The 26,831-nt window shown below is 46.9% G+C and overlaps 3 protein-coding genes across 8 annotated transcripts in view; 2 read left to right on the forward strand and 1 right to left on the reverse strand.

The window, feature by feature from the left end:
• The window catches only part of WNK4 (WNK lysine deficient protein kinase 4), a 76,197-nt gene extending 60,690 nt beyond the window's left edge, over positions 1–15,507 (forward strand). For all 3 annotated transcript variants that reach the window (XM_060282272.1, XM_035135485.2, XM_060282273.1), the window contains exons 16-20: positions 1,975–2,071; positions 4,928–5,240; positions 5,343–5,542; positions 7,351–7,451; positions 10,686–15,507. In XM_060282272.1, the coding sequence (XP_060138255.1) occupies positions 1,975–2,071; positions 4,928–5,240; positions 5,343–5,542; positions 7,351–7,451; positions 10,686–10,688 (714 nt within the window). In that variant the 3' untranslated portion in view covers positions 10,689–15,507. The remainder of the gene's footprint in view (positions 1–1,974; positions 2,072–4,927; positions 5,241–5,342; positions 5,543–7,350; positions 7,452–10,685) is intronic.
• Positions 1–26,831, reverse strand: part of BECN1 (beclin 1) — a 46,912-nt gene that overhangs the window by 1,327 nt on the left and 18,754 nt on the right. The window contains exon 12 of one of the 2 annotated variants that reach the window (XM_035135767.2): positions 25,712–26,311. The exons of the other annotated variant lie outside the window; for it this stretch is intronic. Coding sequence (XP_034991658.1) covers positions 26,143–26,311 — 169 coding nt within the window. The 3' untranslated portion in view covers positions 25,712–26,142. Of the gene's footprint in view, positions 1–25,711; positions 26,312–26,831 lie in introns of those variants that run through there. 2 annotated transcript variants of the gene reach the window in all.
• On the forward strand, positions 18,513–26,269 carry CNTD1 (cyclin N-terminal domain containing 1). Of its 3 annotated transcripts, none has more exons than XM_035135770.2 (7): positions 18,513–18,584; positions 19,471–19,646; positions 19,748–19,823; positions 20,596–20,752; positions 21,248–21,410; positions 22,067–22,211; positions 24,907–25,263. In XM_035135770.2, exons 2-7 carry the CDS (start codon positions 19,481–19,483, stop codon positions 25,145–25,147), a joined length of 948 nt encoding a protein of 315 aa, XP_034991661.1. In that variant the 5' UTR covers positions 18,513–18,584; positions 19,471–19,480; the 3' UTR covers positions 25,148–25,263. The 3 variants fall into 3 exon arrangements, with proteins under 3 accessions (XP_034991661.1, XP_034991659.2, XP_034991660.2); XM_035135769.2 differs by lacking the exon at positions 18,513–18,584 and having other exon boundaries at positions 18,949–19,646; positions 24,907–25,003; positions 25,171–26,269; XM_035135768.2 differs by lacking the exon at positions 18,513–18,584 and having other exon boundaries at positions 18,940–19,646.

Below are 26,831 nucleotides of genomic sequence, written 5' to 3' on the forward strand. Positions count from 1 at the left end.
AATGTACCGCCAGCTGAACATCGCAATAAAATGGTACCTTGGTTCTCAAACTTAATCCGTTCTGGAAGTCGGTTCCAAAACCAAAGCATGCTTTCCCATAGGAAGTAATGCAAAATGCGTTAATCCGTCCCAGACGATTAACAACAACCCTTCAAACAGCCATTTAACATGAATTTTACTCTCTAACAAGACCATTGGTCCATAAAATGAAAGCTATAAACAATGTACTGCAGTCACACAATCAATCCATCAGTAGCTGAACTGGTATCCACACAGTCACAAAAAAGAGCCGCAAAAATGCAAAATAAATAGCAGAAACAGACAGACCTCAGCGTAACACCCAAATCGGAAGTGTGGCACCCAAATCGGAAGTGTAACATTCAAAACTGAGCACGTTCAGCTTCTGAAAAAGTTTGCAAACCAGAACACTTACTTCCGGGTTTGCAGTGTTTGGGTTCCAAGCTGTTTGAGTACCAAGGCGTTTGAGAACCAAGGTACCACTGTAATACTGTCAGGGACTGGGCAGAGGAGGAATGGTGGCAACGGCCTCCCCAGCCTGACCCTTCTAGAGAAGAATAAGACAGTTCAGAACTACAACAGGGGTTTGGGGGAGATCACAGCTTAGAGGCAGATGAGGGGAAAAGCTGTGAAATAATGGGAGAGGAGGAGGAGGAAGAAGAGGGGAACAGAGGGGGGGCAGCTGATGGACACAGTGTCTTTAGAAAGCATTCCAGACCCACCCTTTCCCAGAACACGACGAGCCTTGAAAGTAGGAGAGCAGACAGCTCAAAGACAGAGGGCATGAAGAGGAGAGAGGGAGGGGGTGGAGACTTACTCAGAGCAACACCATTATCCTGAGAGGCCACATTCCCAAGCCTCTCTCTGTGAATATTGAATAAAAGACAACGGTAAGAACTTTCCCATTTTGTTTCTGGCAACGGGGGTTGATTCCTTTGCTGCCTGACATATACCGATGTATCGCAATGTCTGACATAAGGATGGATCTATGTAGAGGCATTGGCTGGCTTGACGTTTTTTCCAGCATCGTGATTTTTGACATGGCAATATATTTCGAATCGTGATGAGGGAGGTGCTTTGCAAAAATCACGATGTGGGGAAAATCGTGAAGCCAGCTTATGCCTCTGCTGACGTAGTTCCATCGTTATTTCAAACGTCATGATATACCCTGTTTCTCATATTTTAAGACATACCCATAAAATAAGCCATAGCAGGATTTTTAAGCATTCAAGGAATATAAGCCATACCCCGAAAATAAGACATAGTGATAGGCGCAGCAGCAATGCCGGCCGCGGCAGGAGGAGGAGGAAAAAAATAAGACATCCCTTGAAAATAAGCCATAGTGTGTTTTTTTGAGGAAAAAATAAATATAAGACATGTCTTATAATATGAGAAACACGGTATCAAACGTTATTTCAAACGTCATGATATATACAAGAAAGAAGATTCCACCTAAACATTAGGAAGAACTTCCTGACAGTAAGAGCTGTTCGGCAGTGGAATTTGCTGCCAAGAAGTGTGGTGGAGTCTCCTTTGGAGGTCTTTAAGCAGAGGCTTGACAGCCATATGTCAAGAATGCTTTGATGGTGTTTCCTGCTTGGCAGGGGGTTGGACTGGATGGCCCTTGTGGTCTCTTCCAACTCTATGATTCTATATCACAATATTCAGCTGCTGATATATCGTGAAGTTGAAATCCAGCCATTGCCCAGCTCCTTTATTTAGTTCCACCGTTATTTCAAACGTTGTGATATATCGGTATATCACAATATTTAGCTGGCGATATATCGTGAAGTTGAAAACCAGGTATCGCCCCAAGCAGATTAGGTCCCAGGGTGTGGGTGCTAAATTTGGGTGTCCAGGAGGCAGGGAACTAACATTAGGTCCAGCGAATGGGGTGGAAATGGGGAGGTTCAGTACTGACCCCTCTCACACACAAAACATCCTCTCTCTCAACAGGTGCCTCCTGCCGCCTCCTGGTCTGGGTCCCAGCTCAGTGTGTCAGATTCTTCCACCTCCAAGCTTCCGCCACCTTGGCTCTCGCCCATCAATGAAGGTGTGGAGTGTTTTGGGGAGACCTGGGGCCAGAGATTAATCTGTGTGGCTGTGGCAATAGGGTGCGCAACTGTTTTGGGGCAGCAGGGCTTGAGAAAGCAGCTGCGTTCAGCGCAGAGTTCCACCTCCACTCCTGGAAACGTATTCTCTGTGCTCAAGGAAACGCAAACTAGGAATGGAGAGACCTCTCGCTGTGGCGGCCTTTTCACGTTTGCAAAGCTAAGCAGGGTCCGCCATGGTTTCAAATGGGACGGGGGGGGGTGGCATGTTGAAATTCCTGCATTGCAAGGGGGTTGCGCTAGATCAGGCACCCCCAAACTGCGGCCCTCCAGATGTTTTGGCCTACAACTCCCATGATCCCTAGCTAACAGGACCAGTGGTCGGGGAAGATGGGAATTGTAGTCCAAAACATCTGGAGGGCCGAAGTCTGGGGGTGCCTGCGCTAGATGGTCCCTTCCAGCTCTATGACTGTATGATTCCCGCTTAGCAACTGCAGCCGCACTCCCTTGGAATAAGGGGAACGAGCGCTCAGAGTAGAGATTTATGTCTCTACTCAAAGTGTTGGTGCTGACCTTTAAAGCCCTAAATGGCCTCGGTCCTGTATACCTGAAGTGTCTCCACCCCCATCGTTCTGCCCGGACACTGAGGTCCAGCACCGAGGGCCTTCTTGCGGTTCCCTCATTGCGAGAAGCCAAGTTGCAGGGAACCAGGCAGAGGGCCTTCTCGGTGGTGGCACCTGCCCTGTGGAACGCCCTCCCATCAGATGTCAAAAAGGAAAACAGCTACCAGATTTTTAGAAGACATCTGAAGGCAGCCCTGTTTAGGGACGCTTTTAATGTTTAAGAAATTAGTGTATTTTAATGTTTCTGTTGTAAGCCGCCCAGAGTGGCTGGGGAAACCCAGCCAGATGGGCGGGGTATAAATAATAAATTATTATTATTATTATTATTATTATTATTATTATTATTATTATTATCTTCAGGGCATTTCACGTTATTAAGCTTTATAAGTCAAATTTATTAATAAGAGTTTTCAGCATATGATATATTGAAAGCCAAACTAATCTAAAAAGCAATGATACAAAACAATACAAAGAAAAGAAGAGAAAGTAAAAAATAATTATAATAACAAAACAATAATAGCAATTATATAAAACACAAAATTCAAACCACATACAAAGAAATGAGTCTTCCCACCTCTCACCTGGGAGAGTTTTCCCGCTTCCTCAACCTGAGGAAAACACACTCTGGCTTCTCTGTCACAGAGATTCCCTTCCTTTTTTATCTACAGTATGACTTTTCTGCATATATTTTCATTTATCCTGAATATAAATCTTCAGAAATCAATATATATATATGTACGAATAAAAGCAATAGAGAGCTATGAAGAATTGACAATTATAAAGAAAAACAAAGAGGGGGAGGGGAAAAAACAAAGTAAGAAAAGATTAAAAGGGAAAAGAGGCTTCCACTTCTCTATCTGCAGGTATCAGTTATTCAAAATATTAAGCTTTATGGAGAGCTTTAAACATGATTAAGCTTTATAGAGAGAACTCAGCACATGGTTATTGTTAAATTATTATTATTATTATTATTATTATTATTATTATTATTATTAATATACCTTCCTATACCCGGAGGTCTCAGGGCAGTTCACAGAACAAAATCAAGATATAAAAGCACAAAATGCATAATAAAAATAAAACAACAACTCAATAGCCAGCCTGCAAAAAACCCCACACATTTCTGGTTCTGAATGGGGTAACTGTGCCCCTGAAGGACCAGGTGCGCAGCCTGGGAGTCATTTTGGACTCACAGCTGCCCATGGAGGCGCAGGTCAATTCTGTGTCAAGGGCAGCTGTCTATCAGCTCCATCTGGTACGCAGGCTGAGACCCTACCTGCCTGCAGACTGTCTTGCCAAAGTGGTGCATGCTCTAGTTATCTCCCGCTTGGACTACTGCAATGTAGGGCTACCCTTGAAGGTGACTCGGAAACTACAACTAATCCAGAATGCGGCAGCTAGACTGGTGACTGGGAGCGGCCGCCAAGACCACATAACACCAGTCTTGAAAGATCTACATTGCCTCCCAGTACGTTTCCGAGCACAATTCAAAGTGTTGGTGCTGACCTTTAAAGCCCTAAATGGCCTCGGTCCAGTATACCTGAAGGAGTGTCTCCACCTCCATCATTCTGCCCGGACACTGAGGTCCAGTACCGAGGGCCTTCTAGCGGTTTCCTCGTTGCAAGAAGCCAAGTTGCAGGGAACCAGGCAGAGGGCCTTCTTGGTGGTGGCGCCTGCCCTGTGGAACGCCCTCCCAACAGATGTCAAAGAGGAAAACAACTACCAGACTTTTAGAAGACATCTGAAGGCAGCCCTGTTCAGGGAGGCTTTTAATGTTTAATAGATTATTGTGTTTAATTTTTCTGTTGGAAGCCGCCCAGAGTGGCTGGGGAAACCCAGCCAGATGGGCGGGGTATAAATTTATTATTATTATTATTATTATTATTATTATTATTATTATTATTAAGGGGCATAGGATGTAAATCAGATCAACCAAAGGCCTGGTTGAAAAGGAACGTTTTTGCCTGCTACTTAAAGGTGCATAATGAACCTGCCAGGTGAACTTCCCTGGGGAGAGCATTCCACAGATGGGGAGCCACTGCAAAGAAGGCCCCGTTCTCGTGTTGCCACCCTCCGGACCTCTCGAGGAGGAGACACACAATTAGTACAAACATTATTAAAGAATTTAAGCCCTGTTGGTTCTTTTCCCAAGAATCCCTTTATATTGGGGGACTCCTGAGGCTTCTCCCCATCCCCATTGTTAACCTGCCCACCCACTTTCCCCCCCGCTGACAGAGCCCAAGCCCCAGATCCTGGGCCGCTTCCAGGTGACCCCCACCCGGGATGTGCTCCCCGAGAATCCCCCAAGGGCCGACAGCACTGGCTCTTCCAGCACCACAGAGTCGGACAGCGGGTCTCTGGGCGGGACACCGGTACAGGACGCCGAGGAGGGCACCACGCCCGTGGCGGAAGCAGAAGGGGAAGGGGAGGTGCAACCCAGCCCCCCCGTCTGGATGAGCTTTTCCCACAGCCTCCCCTACGCGAGCAGCGACGACTCGGACAGCCCCGAGGACGAGGTCTGGGACGAGCTGCAGGCCTTGCGCCAGAAGTGAGTGGGGGGGTTCGTTGGGGGGATGGAGGTCCCTTTCCCCCTGCCCTCCCTCTCTCCCTGACCCAACGCCCGCTCTTTCCTTCTCCCGCTCCCCCTCAGGCACCTCTCTGAGGTTGAAGTTCTCCAGGCCCGGCAGAAGAAGGAGATCGAGGAGCTGTACGCCCGCCTGGGCAAGGTGCCGCCCGCTGGGATCGTGTCTCCCGCCGACATGCTCTCCAGCCGCCAGCGCCGCTTCTCCAAGGCAAACCCCTTTTCGCGCCGCAGCAGCCTGCAGCGGCTGGACTCGGCACAACCTCAGGGTAAGCTGCCTTCACACCGCCGCCCCAGGTTCGCAAGGGCCAAGTGGAGGAGGCAGCTACGTAGCTCTCGGTTCTGAAGCCGGAGTGCGCTCTCAGGGTTTCCTCTGATTCATTAGTATGGACTGTTGTGTTAAGGCAGCTTTCAGGGCCATCCCAGCCCAGAGGCAACGTAAGGCGACCGCCTCGGGTGGCAGGATCCACCTCTTAGAATTTTGAAGTGTCAGGCATAGCTCTAGTGGCTTTAGCCCAAACGTAGCAGATTTTTCCTGCACAGCACAGAAGCTAGTTGAGGTGGAAACGACTAGTCGGCTAGACGCAGAATAACTATTTACAGGATTTATTAAAAGAAAATAAAACCAGCAGAGTTTCTGCATACAAAGCAAAGCAAAATAAATCCTCTCTGTCTCTCTCTCTCCAACCATACGCAGCACTCCTACTCCTAACACCCACCAAGAAACAACTGTGCTAGCATTCCTAGATAACAGAGTTCAGTGCTGGTCATTAACCAATCAGAGAGTAGTTTCCAGGCCAGGCAGACCTTGGCTTTCTGCCAAGAGTAAATTGACACTGCCTTGAGTTAATTGTATGAAGCAAGAATCTGTAAGTTTCCCATGAGAACCAATTAACAGAAACTGAACACCACCAGGCAGCAGATCCGGCCTCCAAGGAACTCACCGCCCGCTTCCTCTGCTAGGTGCCCTTTGAAGGCTAGATCTGCTGCCTCCGCAACAGCCTCTCAGCAGATAGGAGGCACTGCTGGTCTCATCCCATTCCTCGGGAGGAAATGGTGGGGGCTGCCCTCTGGGGTCCCTTGGGCTCTGCACCCAACATGGTGTGATCCAGAGCAGGCCCCTTTCCCCCACAACGGCCTTTGATGCCCGTTTCAACCATCGGATTAAGGATGATCCCAGTGTAGATCTTCACCCACTGTCAGGGACTGGCTGGATTAGAAGAGTGGTGGGAACCAGACACCCAAGAGCTCCCCCCCACGGAAGGGCACAGAAGACGACGACGTCAATCTCAGATCCCGGTGCTGCGACACTGAAGAGCAGTCTGCAGAAGGGAGGTGCTAGAAGCAGGGGGTTTGAGCAATCAAGGGGGATCAGGAGAAGCAGGGTCTTCCAGGACTAGGGTTCAGGCCCGTCCTAGCCATAGAGGCTAGTGGCGCGGAGAACCACGGTGGAGGGCGCTGGAAGGGCGCCAAGTGAGCGCAGGGTTCCGGCGATCTGGCCAGGACTGAGCTCCTTCTCCGAGAACTCCGCGCTGCGCCTCCTTCCCGTTTCTCCAGCGCTGGGTTCCGCTCAGTCGAGCTTCGCACAGCGCCCAAGCAGCTCTTGCTGGTCCCGCGGTGCGCGCGCTGGTGGCGAAGCTTGACTGAGCAGAACCCAGCGCTGGGGAAACGAGAAGGAGGCGCAGCGCGGAGTCCTCGGAGGTGGCCTTCCGCTGCTGGCGCGGTCCGCTTGGCGCTCCCGGGCCCTTGGAGAGGCGCTGGAGGGGGGCGCTGGAGGGACCTAGCGCCTGGGCGCTGGGTGGGCTTAAGACGGCCCTGCTAGGATTAGAGCAGGGGTCAGCAAACTTTTTCTGCAGGGGGCCGGTCCACTGTCCCTCAGACCTTGTGGGGTCACCAGACCTATATATATATATATATTGTGTGTGTGTGTGGTGACTTGTGTTTCAGTGTATCTAAAGAAGTGTGCATGCACACGAAAGCTCATACCAATGACAAACTTAGTTGGTCTCTAAGGTGCTACTGGAAGGAATTTTCTCTTTGCAATGGTCCCTTTCCCTCGCTCTTGTTGCCCCTGCAGGGATCATGAGGAGGAATTCTGTAAGCGGTGGGAGCACAAACTCTTTCCAGGAACAGCGACAGAGCAAAGGTGTGAAGTTCGCCAGTGATATCGGATGCATGGTGAGTCGTGACCCTGGGGTGGAGGGTGAGAGAGTTCTGGAGCCGGGCGATCTATTGGTAAATTGTCTGAAACTGGCATGGCGTTCAGATCACGATACCGGTTTCAGACATTTTGAGCTGGCAATACACCGCGGTTGGCTGGAGAGCCAGTGCAATGTATCTCAGCTGCTTCTTCCTCCCCTAAGGTGGGAAGGAAGAAGCAGCCAGGACAGCTAAGTGCTGGAGATGCAATGAGGTTGAGGGGACGTTCTTTCATATGTGGTGGACTTGTAAAAGAGTATCGGGAAATGATCCATAATGAATTGAATTGAAAAAAAATATGTTTAAAAGTACTTTTCCAAAATAAAATAAAATATCCAGGGTCTTTTTGGTTGGGGATAATTCAGACGGAAATTACCAGGTGTCCAAAAAAAGAGAGGTTATTTATGTATGCTACTACTGCGGCCCGTGTTTTGTTAGCCCCCAAATGGAAAACGAGCGAGGTCCCAACTAAAGAAGAATGGCAACTTAAACCGATGGAATATGGGCAGCTTGCAGACTTAACACATAGAATAAGAGAACAAGAAGAACATACGTTTAAAGAAGATTGGAAAATGTTTATGGAACATATGGGGGGGGAATTGTGTATACCTGAAAACATTGGCAGCATTAAGATAAATTCAATAGTGTAAAAATAAGTTTTGATGGATGTAATAATGGAATACTGTATGGTTTAGTTTATGTAAAATATGCAGGGATTTATGATATGTAAGATGAACCATGGAAAGAGAAGAAGGGAAGTCTTTGATATTTTAAGGTTGAGTATTCTAATTGTAAAACAGAAAGTTCAACAATATACTGTATATATATAAATAGGAAGCAGCAGCCAGGATACATTTCAGACATCACGGTATATCAGCACATCTCACTATTTAGCTGCTGATAAGTCACAATGTTGAAAGCCAGTTATCATCCAGCCCTAGTTTGTGCCCGTGTCCTAGGGCTGATCTGCCCATATTGGGCGGGCAAAGCCAGTGCCACCATTCAGGAATCAGGCCTGCTTTGTCGTGGGTGAAATGGCAGCACCATTATGCCCCAGTGGGTGGCTGGAAGTATTTACATTCTGCTCCCAAACTTTGCCTGTCCATGTATGGCTGACCAAACCTTTACTCAACTCGGTAGAGCACAGGATCAAAAAGGCCTGCCGGGGACACCGTTCCACATTGGGCAAGCGCTGTCTGGACATTGCTTGCCAACAGCTGCGCCTATCTGCTGAGCCCAAACCACACCCGGCAAGAGATTTGAGGCTGGTTAATATATGACAGGCATGTCCATCAGGTAATTACGATCTACTGGAAGATCTCTGGCCCCTCAGGGATAATCCTTCCCCCCAAAAATAAAAAAAGAACAAAAATAATTTTAAAAAGCTCAACAACTACTGCTTCCTATTAGGTTCTGTGTATTTCCCAATGCTCATTCAGTTTCATTCATTCATTTGCTTCCTTAGTAAAAGCTCAGCAACTTTGGCTTCGTAAAAAAAGCTGAAAAACTTTGCCTTTCCAAAAAAAGCTCAGCAACGTTTGGCTCCTAACAAAAAAGCTGACCATCAGATTAAGGCCCACTATCAGACTGCAGATTCAGGACCCTCAGCTGTGTTTTATATACAGTGGAACCTCGGTTTATGAACACCTCGGTTTACGAATTTTCGGTTTACGAATGCCGCGGACCCATCTGGAACGGATTAATTCACTTTCCATTACTTTCAATGGGAAAGTTTGCTTCAGTTTATGAACGCTTCAGTTTATGAACAGACTTCCGGAACCAATTGTGTTCATAAACCAAGGTACCACTGTAATCCACTTTTGATTATGTTCTGTGTATATTGCAATGCTCATTCGGTTCCATTCATTCATATATTCAGTTCCATTCATTCATATATTCAGTTCTATTCATTCGCTTCCCAAAAGAAGCTCCACAACTCTGGCCCATCCAACAACAATGGGTAGATCACTGCCAGTTTTTTTTTTATACTGGGAGTAGATCGCAGCCTATTGAGAGTTGGATGTCCCTGATATATGCCATTGCTTGCTATACAAGATATTATATATAAACCTTCCATCGGCCACTCCTGAGCATTTCATGCAACACCAAAACGTGAAGCCACATGGAATATACTTTCAAGGAGAAAGGAAGAGACGAAAAGGGGACAGCAAAGGACCAACAGGAAGCCGGTCATCTAAAAGACTTCAGAGCAGGGCGGTCCATCTTTTCATACCATGTGGGCTGCAAGAATACTCTGACACAAAATCCGTGGGCACCACATTGCCTTGTTGCACAAGGGATGGGGGAGCGAGGACATTTGACACACACTCCCCAAACCATCTCGCTGCCTCCCCAAAGCCCAGTAAGCAAGGCACCAGACTTTGGGAAGGAGGCACAAGGTCTGACAGGGTCCTAGAGCCCTCCCTCCTGCTTCTCAAAGCTGGAAAAGCACCAGTTTGGCTTTGGTAAGGAGGCGGGAGGGCTGTGTGATGGCTGCAGGGCGTCAGATATTGCTGAGGGCCACCCATAATGCCTTGAGGGCCACATGCAGCCCTCACGCCATGCTCCAGAGGATTTACATAGACAGACAGACACATCTTTAAATATTTATTCAAAAGTGAAGAGGGTTAAACAAACCCTCTGGAGGGAACAAGTCCCACATCAAGGTGTGTTCTATGGCAAAGTTCCCTTTTCTCCCCCTCTCTTAAGGCAGAAACCCCAAATGTGTGTGTGGTGGTGGTATCTTGGCACGAAGTGAGATTCGAGCTTTATATAGTCTGAATGCCCATTGTTCAAGGACTTAAAAACCGTCGGTTTGTGCACCCTTGTAACAGCAGCGTGTTGGCCGTGTCTGTGTTCAAGTCCTAAACCTTGAAGGATTATACACAGCAATGATATTCACAGTCTCACTCTGTATACACACCGTAGATTTAAGGCACACCCCAGAAAAGAACCCTGGGAGCTGAAGTTTACCCATTGCACCCAGCTGCAATTCCCAGCAGTTAGCAAACTACAGCACCCAGGAGCCTTTGGGGAAAAGAGAAATGTTCTTAAAAATGCTTGGTGTTTCCCAGCCCTGCTATCCAAGCCCCCCTTTTAACTGGAGATACTCTGGAATGAAGCCAAGGCCTTGTACATCCAAAGGACATGTTTCCCACTGAACTACATCTCCCTCCCTGTCTCTTTTTCACCTATTTCCTTTTGTCCCTACAGTAGCAGCTGTGGACACTTTTTGGACTACCTCAGCCTGCTGCCCACCAACGAAAGGACAGGAGAAGGCGGCGAAGGGTCCTATGCCTTACACTCCCAATGTCAAGGCCAGCAGCCATCGACGTAGGAAATTTCCCACGGCGGAAAGAATGGACGAGCTGCCTCTGCGCAACTTACAGATGCCAAGCGAGCACCGGGGATAGCAGCCCAAGACTACGGACTTTCCCTCCCCCCATAAGACTTTGTGTCTGCAGAGAGAAGCCAAGCCCCGGTTGTTTGGGGGTGCGTTTTTGTGGGGAAGCCTGAGCTGGTGTGCCTTTCCTGCTGCTTCTGCCTCGCAAAGGAGCATCACTGTATAAACGGAATCAGGATGTCGCCTGTTCTGTATGTGCTATGGGACAGGGTCTGCACATGGACGGTGGAGGGTGTGTGTGCCCAAGGCCAAAGCGCTTAGAAAACTTTAAGGAGCTGCCTTAAGAGAGGAAATTTGCAGAATTTGTGCCTCAGTGTTAAAGGGATTGGGGAGGGGGCCCTCTCTTTCTTGCTTCCCTTAGCCTTAGCCCCCCCCCCCCCGCTCAGCTCCTGCCTCTAACAGCAGCGGCACTACGTGTGGCCTCCTCTTTGCACTATTTTTACAAAAAAAAAGCACCAAACCAAAACCCTGACCCTGATTGGGACAATGAACTGCTTGGGCTCATTCTTTTACTTGCATGGGAGCCTGCACTTTGGAATGAAACACTGATGCTTTCTCTTTTGTGTATGATTTTTTTTATTATTACACACACACACACACACACACACACACTTTCATTTTGGAATAGATAATGCATCTGTGTTTTTCGGTGATTAATAAATCAAAACAACCTCAAACTCCCACCAAGCAACACCCGGGACGTAAGGGAATTTTGCCTGTTATACTCGGCACTCAGGACTGCTCTCCCCTTGAAGGACGGACAACACGCACCCTGCCAGGAAAGTCAACTCAAGTAGAACCAAAGTCAGTAAGCCAATATGCATGCAGCTGGGAGTTTTCCAAGTTCCCTGATCCTTCCCACCCCCAATTACACTCTGAGCACACAATTGCGTTGTCGATACTGTACTGTCCTCCTAACTGAGAGGGGCATATTCTACAGATGTCACGCACCACCCCACAAACCAAAAATGAGTTATGGAGACATGACATGAGGAGTGGAGGTGGGAATGATCTCCTGCAAACAAACCTCTCACAATCTGGGGTACAGGAAAGTTTTAATAGGTTCAGAAAGGGAGAGATCACCATGCCAGGCCGGTTGTCTATGTGCTAATTTCAACAGGTGTCCTCTGAGCAACACTTGAGTTGAACACCACCCATAGCTGCCGCAGCACGTTTTGCTACTCTGGTGGTTGTGCGCAAGTCTTTGGCTGCACACGGCATACAGGGAATCGTAGAACTGTAGAGTTGGAAGGGACCACAACAGTCATCTAGTCCACCCCCATGCAATGCAGGAATCTTTTGCCTAACACAAAACTCAAACCCATGACCCTGGGACTAAGAGTCACATGCTCTACCAACTTGGGGTGTGTGTGTCCATTTTGCGGGGACTGAAAGGGTGCTAATATAAAGAAATTTAGTAGACGTCCTCAGCCTCGCCTGACCCACACATGCAAAATCTGTGGTGGGTTGGAACTCCCATCCAAGAAAACAGAAGGCATATACTGGAGATGTGAGGCTGTTGACTTCTTTTCTTAAAGGAGCCACAGTAAGGGTTAATTTTCCAAGGCGAATGTTTTATATAATGGACACCAAGAAGAATAAGACATTTGTGTGATTGAATACAAATCCCTCCGCTTAAAATACAGACGGATTCTCTTTAAACATCTGCTTAACTCTACTGGAAGAAAAAGTAGGCATGTAAATCTGCAGTATTAATCCCATAAGCGTGTAGGGTAGCTGTCTGTAACTTAAGTTTACCCAAGACTTTTGCAATGAAGTTCGTAATTGTTCTTAGAAACATCATTTGGGGTTTGTTTGTTTTTTGGCAGGTAGGGTGAGTTTTTCATGCAAGCAAGCTTCCACCAATAGGCAAGTTCAAAATGAGCACAAGTTTAAATAGAGATTAGCTCAGTTTATGCTCTTAAAACACAGGTGTACCTTGAAGGGCAGGTAATAAAGATTGCAAGAAAGAATTCTGCATCACCTCCAAAATAGAACCTTGGTATATCTTCATATCTCTACCAGAGATCAATTGCAGAGCTGCTATCTTCAAGAATGCCTCAGTTTTTTTGCAAAATCTCCAGAAAACAAGTAGTTTTAACCTATATCTTAGGAAAATTGCCCCCCCCCCAAATCATCACTTCCGATATGGGCTTCCATATGCCCAGGTTTTCCCGGACATTTCAGCCACTTTCAGAAAATTCCGCCCAGGTACCATTTCAAAGGACGAATCCCGGCTGTGACATATGGCAGCCCTATGAACGGCCCCAAATTATTCAGGGTGGCGAGAAACGAAATGGGTTGCAAGGCACTCCAGAAGAAAATCTTCAAACTGAGTGAATGGGTGACAAATTGGCAAACGAAGTCCAATGTAAACTGCTGCACACTGCAGCAAAAAATAATTATCATAATTTCACATATACACATCATGATGTTTCTGCTGACGATGACTGACCAGGAAAGGCATCTTGGGGTCTGAGAGGTTAGCTCAATGAAAACAAAACCAGGGTGCAGCAGCTGTGAAAAAGGCCAATTCCATAGTGCGGATCATCAGGAAAAGGCTCGAAAGCCAAAACTCTTAATTCCTTTATACAAACACAAGGTGCAGCTGCATTTGCAATACCGTGTACCTTTCTGGTAGCCAATGCAGAAAAGTGCAAACAAAATTATCAGGGAGCTGGAGTACCTCCACAAGGGAAGGTGACAAAATTTGGGTTTTAGTTCAGGAAATAAAGGCAAGTAAGGGGACACAATAGTTCATAAAATTACTGTATACGATTGGGAGAAAATGCAGAGGTTTCTCATAATGCTAAAGCTGGTGGTCATCTGAAGAGCTGAACGGCGAGACATTAAGGACAAGCAAAAGGAAGGACTTCACATAGCACAGGTTTTTCTAAGTAGCTGCCACAAGTGGTGACAGACACTGGGCAGCTTAATCGACAATCTAGATGAAGGTATCCAAGGGATTACTTCTGAGTAGCCATATATACCATTCTTCTGGGCAGAACATGCTGACAGCTTACATTTTAAGTTAAGGCAGGTGGGCTTGATTTGCAAATGCCAGATTTGTTGGTGCACGGGTGAACTTTTAATTGCACTAACTGTTCTCTTAAACAGAAGGGATTTCTGATCCCTGAATTCCATTATGTGCATTTAGTTGCACATCCCTGAATTCAATTATCTCTATTTAAAAAAGAAGAAACCAGGAAATTAATGGAACTAGATGAGCTCCCTCCAAAGAGCAGTGGGAGAAGGCAGCACTTAATTTCATAGCCACATTTTATTAATATTGTAGAGGCTTCCATTAACAAAACCAACAAGTGATAGGGAGAACAAACAGATTGAGCAGAGGTTAGTGGTGGGGCAACAAAGGTTTGGCACTTCATAAATGCAGCCAGAAAAGACTGACACAGTACTTGTTCTGTATCAACGAGTTCAGTTGTCTTGGGAAGCAGGTGTTCATAAGTTAACATAACAATGTTAGTAGGTTAAGATACCTTTGCTTTGCTCTATCCTGTTCTAAACTGTTCCAGTGCTGAAATTACTGTTGCATCTTTTGTGTGGAGGGAGCAAGGCTCTGAAGTCTTGCGTTGCTGAAGCCTGGACTGCAAACAATACAGTCAGTCCAGCTTCAGCTAAATGGAAAATTCCCTCCCTCCCCCCCCCCTTAAGCCTCTTAAGAGAATTGTGCATCTGCCAATTGCCTTGTCTGGCTCCAAGCCAGTCACTGCTTTAATGATTTACTAGCCCCAAATACTACTTATGGGAGACAATAACAGCAACAACACAGCTGTGAAAGCAGCACAGCACACACACAATACGATGCCCTGGAACAGAGCTGGTCAGAGTTCATAACAGTTGTTCTTGGTTGATAGGACAAGCCAAGCTGATTATTCTAGTGGAAAACAAACTCTCAGCATACCTACTGGAGGAGGTACAGAGATCTTTCCTGAGGACCGTACTTTTTAAATTTCATAAGCAGGAAAGGTTCATTGAATGTCCATAAAATGTAGCACAGTGGATCAAGGTCATTTTTCCAAGTCTCTGGAACCGGAACCCACCCCTGCAACCATGCTTTGAATAAGAGCCTGCAGGTCCTAATCTACACCTCATTAAGACCTGTACTATTTTCACTTCTGAATGTCAGTGGTTTTGCTGTGAAACTAGCTGAAACTGACATGTGACCAGCACAATACTCACCTATCAAATCTTTTAAACTGCGTATTTCATCCTATGTAGTAGTACATAGTCCTGTCTGTGCTACCCTGAGAAAAGAAATAAGCAGCTCCTTGTAAACATAATCCACATAACTGATTTATTGTTCTTTCACATTAAATACAGTATCTGAAATTGTTAGGAGGCTTTGACATGTTATGCATGGCAAAGAGTTTGTAGACAGATGAAGAAGCCTCTGAGCAGCAGGGGGGGGGCATCAATGCCCCAGGTCACTATGCCAACACATCCTCAGTTGGCATCACAGATGGCATCCTATTCCCGTGCTTCTTAAAGTGGAAGTACTCCGTCACCCTCATTCCGCTGAAGCCTTTGCTCTTCGGGCCTGCATGACTTCGGCATCCCGTTCTATTTCATCCAAGAAGCGTTCTTGGGAGATGGAATGAATGGTGTAGGCATCTGTGCACGGAAAGCTCAGGAAAACAATTACGAATACTATCTGTGACAGCCAGGTAAGTCGCTGCACACTGCTACCCTGCTCTTAGGACACCTAGCTCCCTTCCAGCCCTGAACCCGATACCAAAGGCGAGGAAGGAGAAAGGGCACTGGCATTTGCCCTTCAACTGAGCCAAACCTTAAAGTCAGAAGGTGTGCTTTCACGGGAGAGGGCGGCGCTGGTCTCAATGAGGCAAGAACGGATCCAAAATGGTTGGAGAGAGTCACTTCCAATAGCACTAAAAGTAGTCTCCTTAATAATAATAATAATAATAATAATAATAATAATAATAATAATAATAATGTATTATTTATACCCCACCCATCTGGCCGGGTTCCCCCAGCCACTCTGGGCGGCTTCCAACAAAATATTAAAATACAGAAATCCATAAAACATTAAAAGCTTCCCTAAACAGGGCTGCCTTAAGATGCCTTCTAAAGGTCTGGTAATTGTTATTCTCTTGGACCTCTGGTGGGAGGGCATTCCACAGGGTGGGTGCCACTACCGAGAAGGCCCTCTGCCTGGTTCCCTGTAACTTTATGCAAAAATGCTGGAAGGGAAAATGGGTTTTGGGAGGGGGGTCCCCCGAGATATTGAAGAAGAGAGTAGTTTTGCAGTACGCAGCAAAATCTGCTTCTGTTACCAAGAAGGTTGCCGGTGCATGCCTCTAAGGCAGCCTCAGCTGGAAGTGAGGTTGAAGGAAAGCAAGCAACCTACACCTTGCTTGGGGGAGGCGGGAATTGGCCTACTACATAGGCGGAGGAGGAGGCATGGCCTTTCCAGAGTGCTCACTCATCAGAAGCAATTGTGGAGGTTTGCAGGTTGGAAATTGATGTCAGAAGTCAAGCCGCAAACACGCACACACCACACCGGAGGGTTCTCCGGGGCCAAATGAATCTTTCAGCCCAAACACAGCCCCCTTGGATCTCAGCCCTTCTCAACCCCAAATGGATGGGGCAGGGTGGGGTGGGGTGGTGAGAGCCACCCAGATTTCGAGGAAAGACCCTCACCTGAACCCCAGAGGGGAAAGCAGAGCCAAATGTCACCTCCATGCCCTGTGTTCCCCTTTCTCCTTACTGCACTTTCTTCAACGGTATTATTATTATTATTACTCCTTTGTGTGAGTTCTGCACTGAGCCCTGGGCGTATTGGTTTGTTTTATAGAACCAGAGAATTTTAGAGTCAGAAGGAACTCTTCCTTGCTTTTACTTTGTATTTTTGTGCCGTGAACCACTGTGACCTCTTCGGCAGAAGGGCGGTATACAAATTTAATACATAAATAGAGTAACTTGTGTGTTTTTCGTCTAAAAAGCCTTTTCATGACATTTGCACAGCTAAGCAGGGTCCCAAATGGTTCCAAATTGGATAGGGGGCAGCTTGTTGAGATTCCTGCATGGCAGGGGCTTCGACTAAATGACCCTTCTGGGATGCTCCAAGCCAGGGGTCAGCAAACTTTTTCAGCAGTTTGTCCACTGTCCCTCAGACCTTTTTTTGGGGGGGGGGCGGACTATACTGTATTTTGAAAAAAAGAGGAACGAATTCCTATGCCCCACAAATAACCCAGAGATGCATTTTAAATAAAAGCACACATTCTACTCATGTAAAAACACCAGGCAGGCCCCACAAATAACCCAGAGATGCATTTTAAATAAAAGGACATATTCTACTCATGTAAAAACACGCTAATTCCCGGACCGTCTGTGGGCCGGATTTAGAAGGTGATTGGGCCGGATCAGGCCCCCAGGCCTTAATTTACCTACCCATGCTCCAAGCCCTGCCCTGGCATCCTTTGGTCCCAAAATCAGCATTTAACGCTTCGCTCCCATGCACGCTTACCTGGGAGCAAGCCTCCACCGAACTCAGGGGCAGCAAATTATTTAATTTACTTATTAAATTTGTATACCGCCCTTCATCCGAAGATCACAACAAACGGGAACACAAAATATATAACAAAAATATAGCAATAACCAGTGCTTTTTTTTCTTTTAAAAAAATGTCATTTAAGAAATACATGGCCAATGTGGATTGACATAAAATTTAGACTATGGAAGAATATGCAGTTGTAAATATTCATAAGAGGAACCCGTGGAGGGGGTGGGGCAGTTCTTTTTTCTTCCAAAAAAAAAAAAAGGGTTTACGGGTACTCTCATTTTCACTCAAGAAAATCACCATTTTATAGTTCAAATCGGGAAAAATAAATACAGTAAATAGACAACAGTATTAAAATTCACAAAATGTTTAGGGGCATGCCTCTCCCCAGAAAAAAAAGGACTGGCAATTACCACCCACATTCACAGACTTCCTTTAAAAGGTGCAATGAAGGCGCCAGGCGAGCGACTCCCCTTTTCTCCCTCTCCACAGGAACCCGTATCCAGACGAGCGGGATGAAAAGAGCGCACCTGAGCATGTGCAGAGTTGCTTCCCCCCCCCCCGCCGCCGCCCCGCTCTGAAAACCGACTCGAAAGGCCACCCCCCCCCGCTCCCCTTCCGTTCAGAGAGGATACAAATTCCTACGACCACCGCGCCGATGCCGAGCGCCGTGAGGGCGTTGCGGACCTTCAGCCCGCGCCGGGTCGCGTCCACCGCGGGGCTCGAGGCCAACCCGCCAGGAGCCCCGGCGCGGTACAACTCCCACCTCCGGCGGGCGCTCAACGGCGGGCCGCGCGGGGGTTCCGCTCCTCCAGGCCCTGACGGAGACGGCGACGGCGACATCTTCCCCGCCCGCTCCGGATCCATGGGAAGGGCCTGCTGGGTGCGCCCTCACGGGGACGGCTGAGGCAGGGCGGCTGAGGCGGGGCGGCCATCTTTGTTGAGGGCCGACGGCGCGCTACGAGGAAAGCGGCAGCCATCTTAAGGGGGGAACTGAGCGGCGGTCCCGCTCCCGCCATCTTTGACGAGGGCGGACGCGGGCTCAGGGCTGCTTTGGACACGCGTGCGCGTGCGCGTGTATGACTGTGCGTGTCTGGGGACGGTTAATTTCGGAGGAGCGACTGTGTTGGGGGGGGGACCTTTTCCTGAGAAACGAAATAGGAGAGATTATGTATATAATTACATTAGTACTATATTATTATTATTATTATTATTATTATTATTATTGCTATTGTTATTATTTATTATTGCATTTATATGCCACCTTTATCTTCCTAGGAAGCTCAAGGTGGCGTACATGGTTCTCCTCCTCCCCGTTTCACCCTCACAACAACCTTGAGAAGGAGGGGGAAAGGGGGATTATTAGGTTTTTTTAAAAAATTATTACTGTGAATTATATATATATATATATATATATATATATATATATATATATATATATATATATATATAATTCCACTCTGAGACCTGCGGTTACAGGGTGGTATACAAATTTAATAAATATTAACATAATAGAGTAGATGGTGACATGGGTGTAGCCAGGGTTTTTGTTACGGGTGGGGCATGCTTTTGTTGGGGGGCAGGCTTTTGTTAGGGGGGAGCAGAACCTCAGATTTTTATTTATTTTCATTTATTTGGGAGCGGGGACAGCTTCCCGCCCCCGGCTACCATGGATAGTTACTGGCCCAAGGTCACCTAGTGAGTGTGGATTCGAACCCATGTCTCCCAGGTCATAGTCCAACACTAACGTCTAAGCCACATCGGGTCTCTGGAGATGGCAGCTGGGTGGCGCATGGTGGCAAACCCCCACCCCACCCCAGTCCTATATCTAGGCGTGTTCATTGGGAAGGGAGTCCCCAAGGGCCCACCGGTCTTTGGGTCCGAAGTCTTTAACTAGTAGATTGCAACATGAAATTCCAGAACCCTTCATTTTGAGAGAGGCAATAAAAAAGGCATGGGCAGAGAAGAGAGAGGGGAAAGACAACAATTCTAGAGAAAGTCATGAATTTATACAAATTAAAATGGTGGACGTTGAACTGCTCTTTCCTCCTTGACAGAACTCTTCCGATGGGCTCACCCACAAAGTCCAGGTACCATTCTTTGGAGCCTGCCTTTGGAGCAGTGGCTGGCGGAGTTATCCGAGATGCTTTGCTTCACATGGCCAGGGAGAATGAGCAGTATCTGAGTGAACTGTGCGAAGAGGCAGGCTGCTTTAAAGAGACACAGATCGTGGGTGAGAACTGAGCTTGGCAAATTCAGTAGGCTGACATGCCAAAAGAACCTGCAGCTATGATTCCCCGCCTCTCACCCTTTATTTAATTTATTTTTTGACAGAATTTGTTTTTCTTCTATGTGAAAAATGGAGCCTGTCTGAATCTGCACGATACCAAGCCATAGAAATATTTGAAAGGTATTGATTTGTTCTGTCCACCCTGAGAGAAGATAACATTTTACATATTCTTCACCTTCGAGGTGTAGCTTTAGGACAACCATGTTATCATCTCTGAGTGATAACTTGAGCTTTACATGCTCCCCTTATTTTATTTTATTTTAAACCTTTTTAAAAGGGCTACCATATGTATTTAGAGCAGGAGTGAGGAGCCTCAGTCCCAGGGTCCAAATACCCCCCACCCAGTTTTCTCAGGACTCTGTTCAAGGCTTTACACCCTTGTCCAGTCACACTCATTTTGCCCAGGCTCTGTCTTGCTCCACAGCAAGGCCAAGAAGGCTGTACAGACTCCGCCTGCAAATGGTAATGTAAGAAACACCTTCCATTAGTCATAAATGCAAGAGTTTAAGGGGAAGGCAATTGCAATATGTCACAACCTGCCTCGGTGTGCTGCTGGCTAGTCACATCTGGCCTACCAACCCTTTGCAGTTTTCTTTTCTGCTCATAGTGACTGCCAAGGGCCCATCCTGGCTGGCAAACACTTTCTATTTAGGTTACGCAGTAGCAGAAAGAAGCTGGAGGGATCAGAATCCCAAGGACATGTTTGTGGGGCGATTCACGGCTCCCGGGACAGCAGAACAAGAGCAGAGGGCTTTTCACACCGTTTCACACATAGTCTGTCACTGCTAGGTATCTGCATCAAGCAAGCACCTTGCGATTTCCTTTTCAGGACTCCTCATTTAACCAGATTTTTTTTATCCTTGTACTTTTTTTTATCCTTGTACTTTATTAGGTTCATGCTTACACTCATTAAAGAGGCTTCTCATGTCACGAGAGCAAATGAGGAAGACAGCAAGTGGGCCTCAGTGAAACAGCAGATTGAGAGCACATATGTGCTGCGTCTGGTCTCTTGCATCCAGCTTGCCAGCAAGCTCTCCTTCCATTATAGTGTAAGAAGATTCAAGAAGTGCCCTTACATATTTTGAAATAATATTTGCTTGTCTTTATGCACTATTCCAGAGCCATTATCTGTGGGAGGGAATGTTAAGACCAGTATTTTTTTGTGCTTCCAGGAGCAATGTTACAGTAATGTAGCTGAAGGGGGCGGGGCACCTTTTATTTTATTGGGGAAAAAACAATATGAACAGAGTTTGGGGAAGGTTTTCTTTACATTTTTACAGATTTGCATGTATTTTTAAAACATGGGGCCTTGTTTTAAGAACTGCTACCAAAGTTCTGCTCATAGAACAAGCTCTCCTGCCTCCCGCCGCCCTTCTGCAGCTCCCTTTGCAGCCCCCATAGCTTGAAATGTCATTTTAATGCAAAGTGTGTGTTGCTATAAATAGACAACAGAACTCCTTTAGCACCCGATCGTGGTAGACAGAAGCAAAACAAAATTGGCGTTTTGAGAGTACTGTAATGGTCACATTTCTGTCTTCGTACAGATAGTTAATAACAACATGGTTCTGAGGTTTCTGAAGTCTTTGGGCTTCTCCTATACCACAGAAGAACTACTGGAATCCGAACTGGCCATTTTGAAGGCTCTGCATTTCCAAATCAATGTTCCAGCCCCTTTTGCGTATGTTGAAATGCTGCTGGAGGTTTTAGGTAAGGGTCAAGAACAAGACATAACATTGGGCAAGCTTTAGCTAAGGAGGTAAAAATAAGTCACAGCCCCCACTCGTCTTCTTTGAGCAGCAAGGAGCTCCAGGAAACCTTTTTCTGGTGTACAGAGCAGTGGAAGAATAAGGGTATGTCTCGAAATCTATTTATTCGCTTCAGCTTCTTCTGGCATATTGGGCTCCTTGTTTCAGGGAAATGAACACTTGGATCAACTTGCAGTGTTCCCATTCTGAACAGCTCTACTTTAAAGGAGATGCTGTCAGTCAGAAGAAGGAAAAAAGACACTTATTCGCTGCAACAGAATAACTCTATCTTGTGAATTTGTTGCTAGAGCACACATTGTTTGTTCCCCTTGCTACCTTTCCCTTGTAAACTATTCCATAGAGAGCAGTACCCTTTTGGTTTCAAGTTTTTGGGGAAAGGCTACAAAAATTAAAGCGCTGAAACCGAGGCAACAAATCATACAATAGTTTGGCCACATAAAGAGGGGTGTGGTGAACTACTAGAAGGCGTCTCCCGTAGGTCCACTCACCTACCCTAAATTGTCCAAAGGGGTAGTCAAGGCATAGGTTTGTAGATTCTGGTTCCAAATAGAAACCTAACTGCAGCTTCTGCTGCCTTCTGTTATTCCTCATGATCAGGGTACAATGGCTACATGCTGCCCACAAAACAGCTGCTTGAAATGTGCAGACGTCTGCTGGGTTTAACGTACCTCTTGCGGAGCAGCGTTTATGACACCTTGCTGAAGACTTCGATTAAAAACTCCTCTCCGAATGAGCTCCAGCTGTAAGTTCTGGGAAGTGACAAGCTAGAAATGAATTCATTCTGGCAAGGGGAAGCTTTTGTTGGAGGGGGGGGGAGAACCTCATATTTTTACTGATTGGGGTGGTGGACAGCTGCCCCCTGGCTACACCAATGGCTGGTGACTGGCCCAAGGTGCTTCCAGACTCCAATATGTCTGTTGAAGCAGCGCAAAGAGCAGAGAGCGCTTTAGAGACCAAGAAAATCTGAGTCACTTTTCCAGGCAGCACACCTTAACAGAGGCCTGTTTGTAAGCAATGCACATGGGATGGAGTCTGGCTTCACAAAATTTGGCAACAGTACAGCATGCACAGCTCTCGGTGTCTATTGTAAGGTATCCTTTAAATACAGTGTGGCAATTAGTAGGAATGGGAAGGCTGGTATTTTCTAACCCAGGCTAAAAATGTCCTATTTGGATATGTTGCTGAAAGGAGACATAGTTCAGCTGTAGACAGCGGATGAGCAATGTTCTATTCTTACAGCTCCAGAAGTAGAAAGGGAAAAAAAAGCCTTGTGAAAGTGCCACACACACACACAAAAGTTAAAGGGAAGCACAGAACACCACTCGGTACAGCTGTGGTTTAAAAAAAGAAAAAATCTGCATCACCATTAAGGGCGGCTCGCACAATAAAAAGTATCAGCGTGGTTGAAATGGACCATCAGGCAACAACTGCTAGAGCCCCAGCATTATACAAGTCCCTTAGAATGATCAGAGAATTTTATCATATTTTTTAAGAGAAACCTTTCAAGAGCGAGTTTCAAACTACTTCATACAATTAATTAGTCTGAAAACGGCATGTGATGGTCCTCTGTTGCAAGATATACTGCACTCTGGATCTTTTATTGCCTCCCTTTATATTACAAAGCGGTTTTTTTAAGGCCTTTTCTACATAATTGGTTCTCAAAATGTCTCCTTGGATCTGTGTTTTTCCTCAACAGAAACACTTTTGTTGCAAGGATAATGCATTTTCATAGCACCTGTAACACATTACATTGTGGCCGAGAAAATACACCCACTCTCCTAGTGTGGTTTATGTGATGTGGCTGCATAAGTGTTGTGGGGTTCTACTGAATATTGCCCAGGACAGAGGTTTTCCACCTTTTTGAATCCACGGCTCCCTTGACCAACAATTCTTTCTGCGGCACCCCTGTGGGGCTCAGGAGCCCAGTTATGTCACCTCTTGCCTGCAGAGCTGACAGCTTCTTGCCCTTTGTCGAACACCCTCCTTTGTAGAGTGTTCCCTTAGCCTCCTCTCCTTGGGAGTCCTCTGGGCAGCCACTGGGCTGCCGCCCCTGGGAGCTGCCATCGCTGCCCCAAAGAGAGGTGCCTCCTCACACTGCCCCACAGGGGCCTGGGACTTGTCTGTCCATTCCCAATAGCAAGGGCTGGCAGACTAGCTGGCTGGGCTCCCTCACCCACTTGCTTGCTTACTCCGAGGCCCCCTCAGCTCCTGGCAACCAGTACCCTTTGACCAGCCCCAGAGGCACCATTCACCTGTGGAGCTTGTAGCCAGGGCTGCTGCTGCAACAAACAGCTGTGCGAGCGTTTGGGAAGCAGAGATGTGAGAGGGCATCAGAGGAGGGAGGGAAGGAAAAAGGGACAGAGGCCGGTGTTGCCCGTGGCACCCTTGACCACCATTCAAGGCACCCCAGGGTGCCACATCACACTGGTTGAAAACCACTGACCTAGGACATAAACGATACATCCTTCGCCTATACTGTTCTGTGACATTTTGAAAAACTCCGTTTTAGACTTCTATAAGCACTTCTCTGCTATACTACTCAAGCAAAAGACAACTCATGTACTCAGTTGACCAAAAAAAAAGTATGAAAAGCAATAGAAACTTGCCCTTTCTCCTCCCCCCCCTCCCTGCAGCATTGCCTACCATGTCCTGATCTATTTACTTCTTAAAATCTAAAAACAGATTCTCTCCCCCTCCCCTCCAACACTGGTGCACTTATCTCCAGTGGCAGAATGTCTGTGAACTTTTATATATTTTTAGGAAGGAAAGAAAACACCATAGAGGTTTACTGTTCTCCCATTATGTGCAGACAGGATGTGGTAATGTTGCCACTGGCTCAGTCACATGCAAGGATACCGTAAAGTGACATATTTGTGTGTGTGTTTTAGCTTGTGGATAGCCACACATTCTCCTTTTTAGATGGCGGTAGCTCCCCCCACCTCTAAAAAAACTAAAAAAATCCTCTGGTGCCATGTTTCTTTGTAGGGAACAGTCCTTGTAGACTGTGATGTGAAATTCTGACAATTCCCAACACTCCAGAACAGTGTGGTCTAACTTTTCATACCAAGTGGGCCACAAGAGTGCTTTGATAGGGAACCCATGGGCGCACACCGCCTTGTCACACGGGGTAGGAGTGTGAGGCCAAACTTTTATGCCCCTCGCCAGCCCTCATGCTGCCTTCCCAAACCCGGGCGAGATGCTGGGTTTGGGGAAGGAGGCAGGAGGACTCTAGGACTCTTGTCAGAGCCCTCACACCTCTTTCCCAAAGCCCAGTGCCTCTGCGGGGAGGGGCGTCAAATGTTGCTGAGGGACGCCAAAAAAAGGTCTCAGGCTGGGGCTGGTGGAGTGGCAGTACAACACAGCTTCTCCAGGCCAGTGAGTCTTCCAGCTGTTAGTGGTGTGCAACCTTGTCTTACCTTGTTGCTTCAACTGGATAGGGTGAAGTTTCTGCCAGTGAAAGAAGATCTCATGCTATTGGCTACCGGAGTCATCGGGGCAAGCTCTTTCCTCCTGAATCCCGAGGGCTTGAATCAGGTACTTACACTTTTGTGGCTTAGCCACAAAACTACCACGGGGCTACAAGGTGTGGGAACCCGGGGCCATGGAGTGGATTCCACTCTTTTCCATACACCCCAACCCTTGCCAACTTCCTTGCCAGGTGTCCATGCGCTGTCTTAACCTCGCCCTATTTCTTTTGAAAGGTTACGGAATACCTCAGCGACACCACAGGCATCAGTCGGCAAGACATTATTGAGGCAGCCTACGCAATTCTGAAGCACAGCGTTGGCGGCGCTGTAGGCGATGACTAGTTTCTTTCACCTCCATCCCCTGCCCTCCAAACATCATGCTGCCACACTTCATTTGGGGCTCTCAGGGAGATGGTTGTGCTCTAAAGAAACAAGGCAACCAGCTATATTTAAATGTTAATGCTTACCTCTCAGGCTTTTGTCCTGTTACCGTAACCTTTTGAGAAGGCCTGGGGCGGGCACTTAAAGAGGACACTTAAAAGGGGCCTTAGGCCTACAACCATTGATGCCTTGCACAGTTACAACACTAGTGAAGAAGCATGGCTCCTGAGGGCAAACACTGAGGTGTGTGTGCTGCCGCACCAGGAGAAGAGTGTTTCTTCTGAAGGCCTCCCCGGAAGGCAGAAGTCTCAGTGTAAGTGGGTGAACTCATTCACAAGGGAAGAAGAAACATTAAATGCGTCTATGGCAGCTCATGATAAATAAGGATGCTGCGTTCTTCCGGAATACAAAGAGCTTTTATTTATTCTTGCATTTCCTAGGGCATCTTAGTGTAGCAACCAAACTGCAATTCTAATAACATTATAGCTTAGTAGAGTCACTACTCCAGTCTGAAAGCTGTTAAGTGCTCTTCAAGCAGGTCTCTCTTTACTGCTGTACGTGGGCCCACCCTAACTATCCAGGACCCGGTTCGCTTCTTTCCCCCAAAGCAGCAGCAGGCTGTGCCACGACAGAAATCCAACCATGCTCTCGAGTCATTTTGCTTCATATTACCTGACAATGACATCTTAAGACAAAAGTGCTTTGCAGTTTTTTTGGTCTTGTACGGTGATGATGTACTGATATCACAGGCCAAGTCCTGTTTTGGGTATCTTTGAAACAAACTATAGACACATTATGGGATGGAGTGCGCCTCTCTTACAACAGTCATTTGTTGTAGAACTGGGAAGAGACCCAGGCTAGGCCCCACTTCAGGTTTGTCAGCATGAACTTGAGTGCTTTTGTCCACTGCTCCTCCGAGTTAAACTGAGTCTTTATGGAGTAGGACCCGCCGCTTCCACCTGTGTCTTCAATCTTGCCCTTCTCCACATCCATTCTGCAGTGGAGAAACAGAGATTCTTGTCAGGCTCCAAAACTGAAACTCCTGGCAGCTGGCACCATCACAAACCTCGAGTTTGTCAACAGAGCAAGCCCCCCACTTTTCTTCCAATATAATTATTATACTGTAAATTATAAAATGCACAGGTGATGTCGAGACTCCTGCTAAGACAACAGCCCTGTCCTCCCCTTTTTTATCACAACACTTAAAACCTTCCTTTTTATTTCAAATAAACATCACCCAAGCAGACTTGGCTAGAATGCAAAAGTGGGCAACATAGCAGGACACCTGCCATTGTGAATCTAAACAGAGATGCATTTGGTTTTAGAGGATTTCCCACAGCCTGGCAGACAATACTCTAATGATATTGCAGGTGGTTAAAGTGGCTATGAGAACAAAGTGGGGAGCTCTGAAACAGGGTTAAGTAGGCAGAATGGAGTATGGTTGCAGAATACAACAGTGGTTAGAAGACATTGCCCCCGCCATGACACCTCTTTTTAACAACACAGGAACCCAG

This window comes from Zootoca vivipara, chromosome 13, assembly GCF_963506605.1.
Source record: "Zootoca vivipara chromosome 13, rZooViv1.1, whole genome shotgun sequence".
In the NCBI taxonomy this organism is placed as follows: Eukaryota; Metazoa; Chordata; class Lepidosauria; order Squamata; family Lacertidae; genus Zootoca; species Zootoca vivipara.

Excerpts from the sequence above, each read along its gene's own strand:
- CNTD1 (XM_035135768.2), top strand. The coding sequence starts at position 19,415 with ATGAATTTATACAAATTAAAATGGTGGACGTTGAACTGCTCTTTCCTC. Across the intron at positions 19,647-19,747 it reads TAAAGAGACACAGATCGTGG|AATTTGTTTTTCTTCTATGT; the intron begins GTGAGAACTGAG and ends ATTTTTTGACAG. Across the intron at positions 21,411-22,066 it reads AATGCTGCTGGAGGTTTTAG|GGTACAATGGCTACATGCTG; the intron begins GTAAGGGTCAAG and ends CCTCATGATCAG.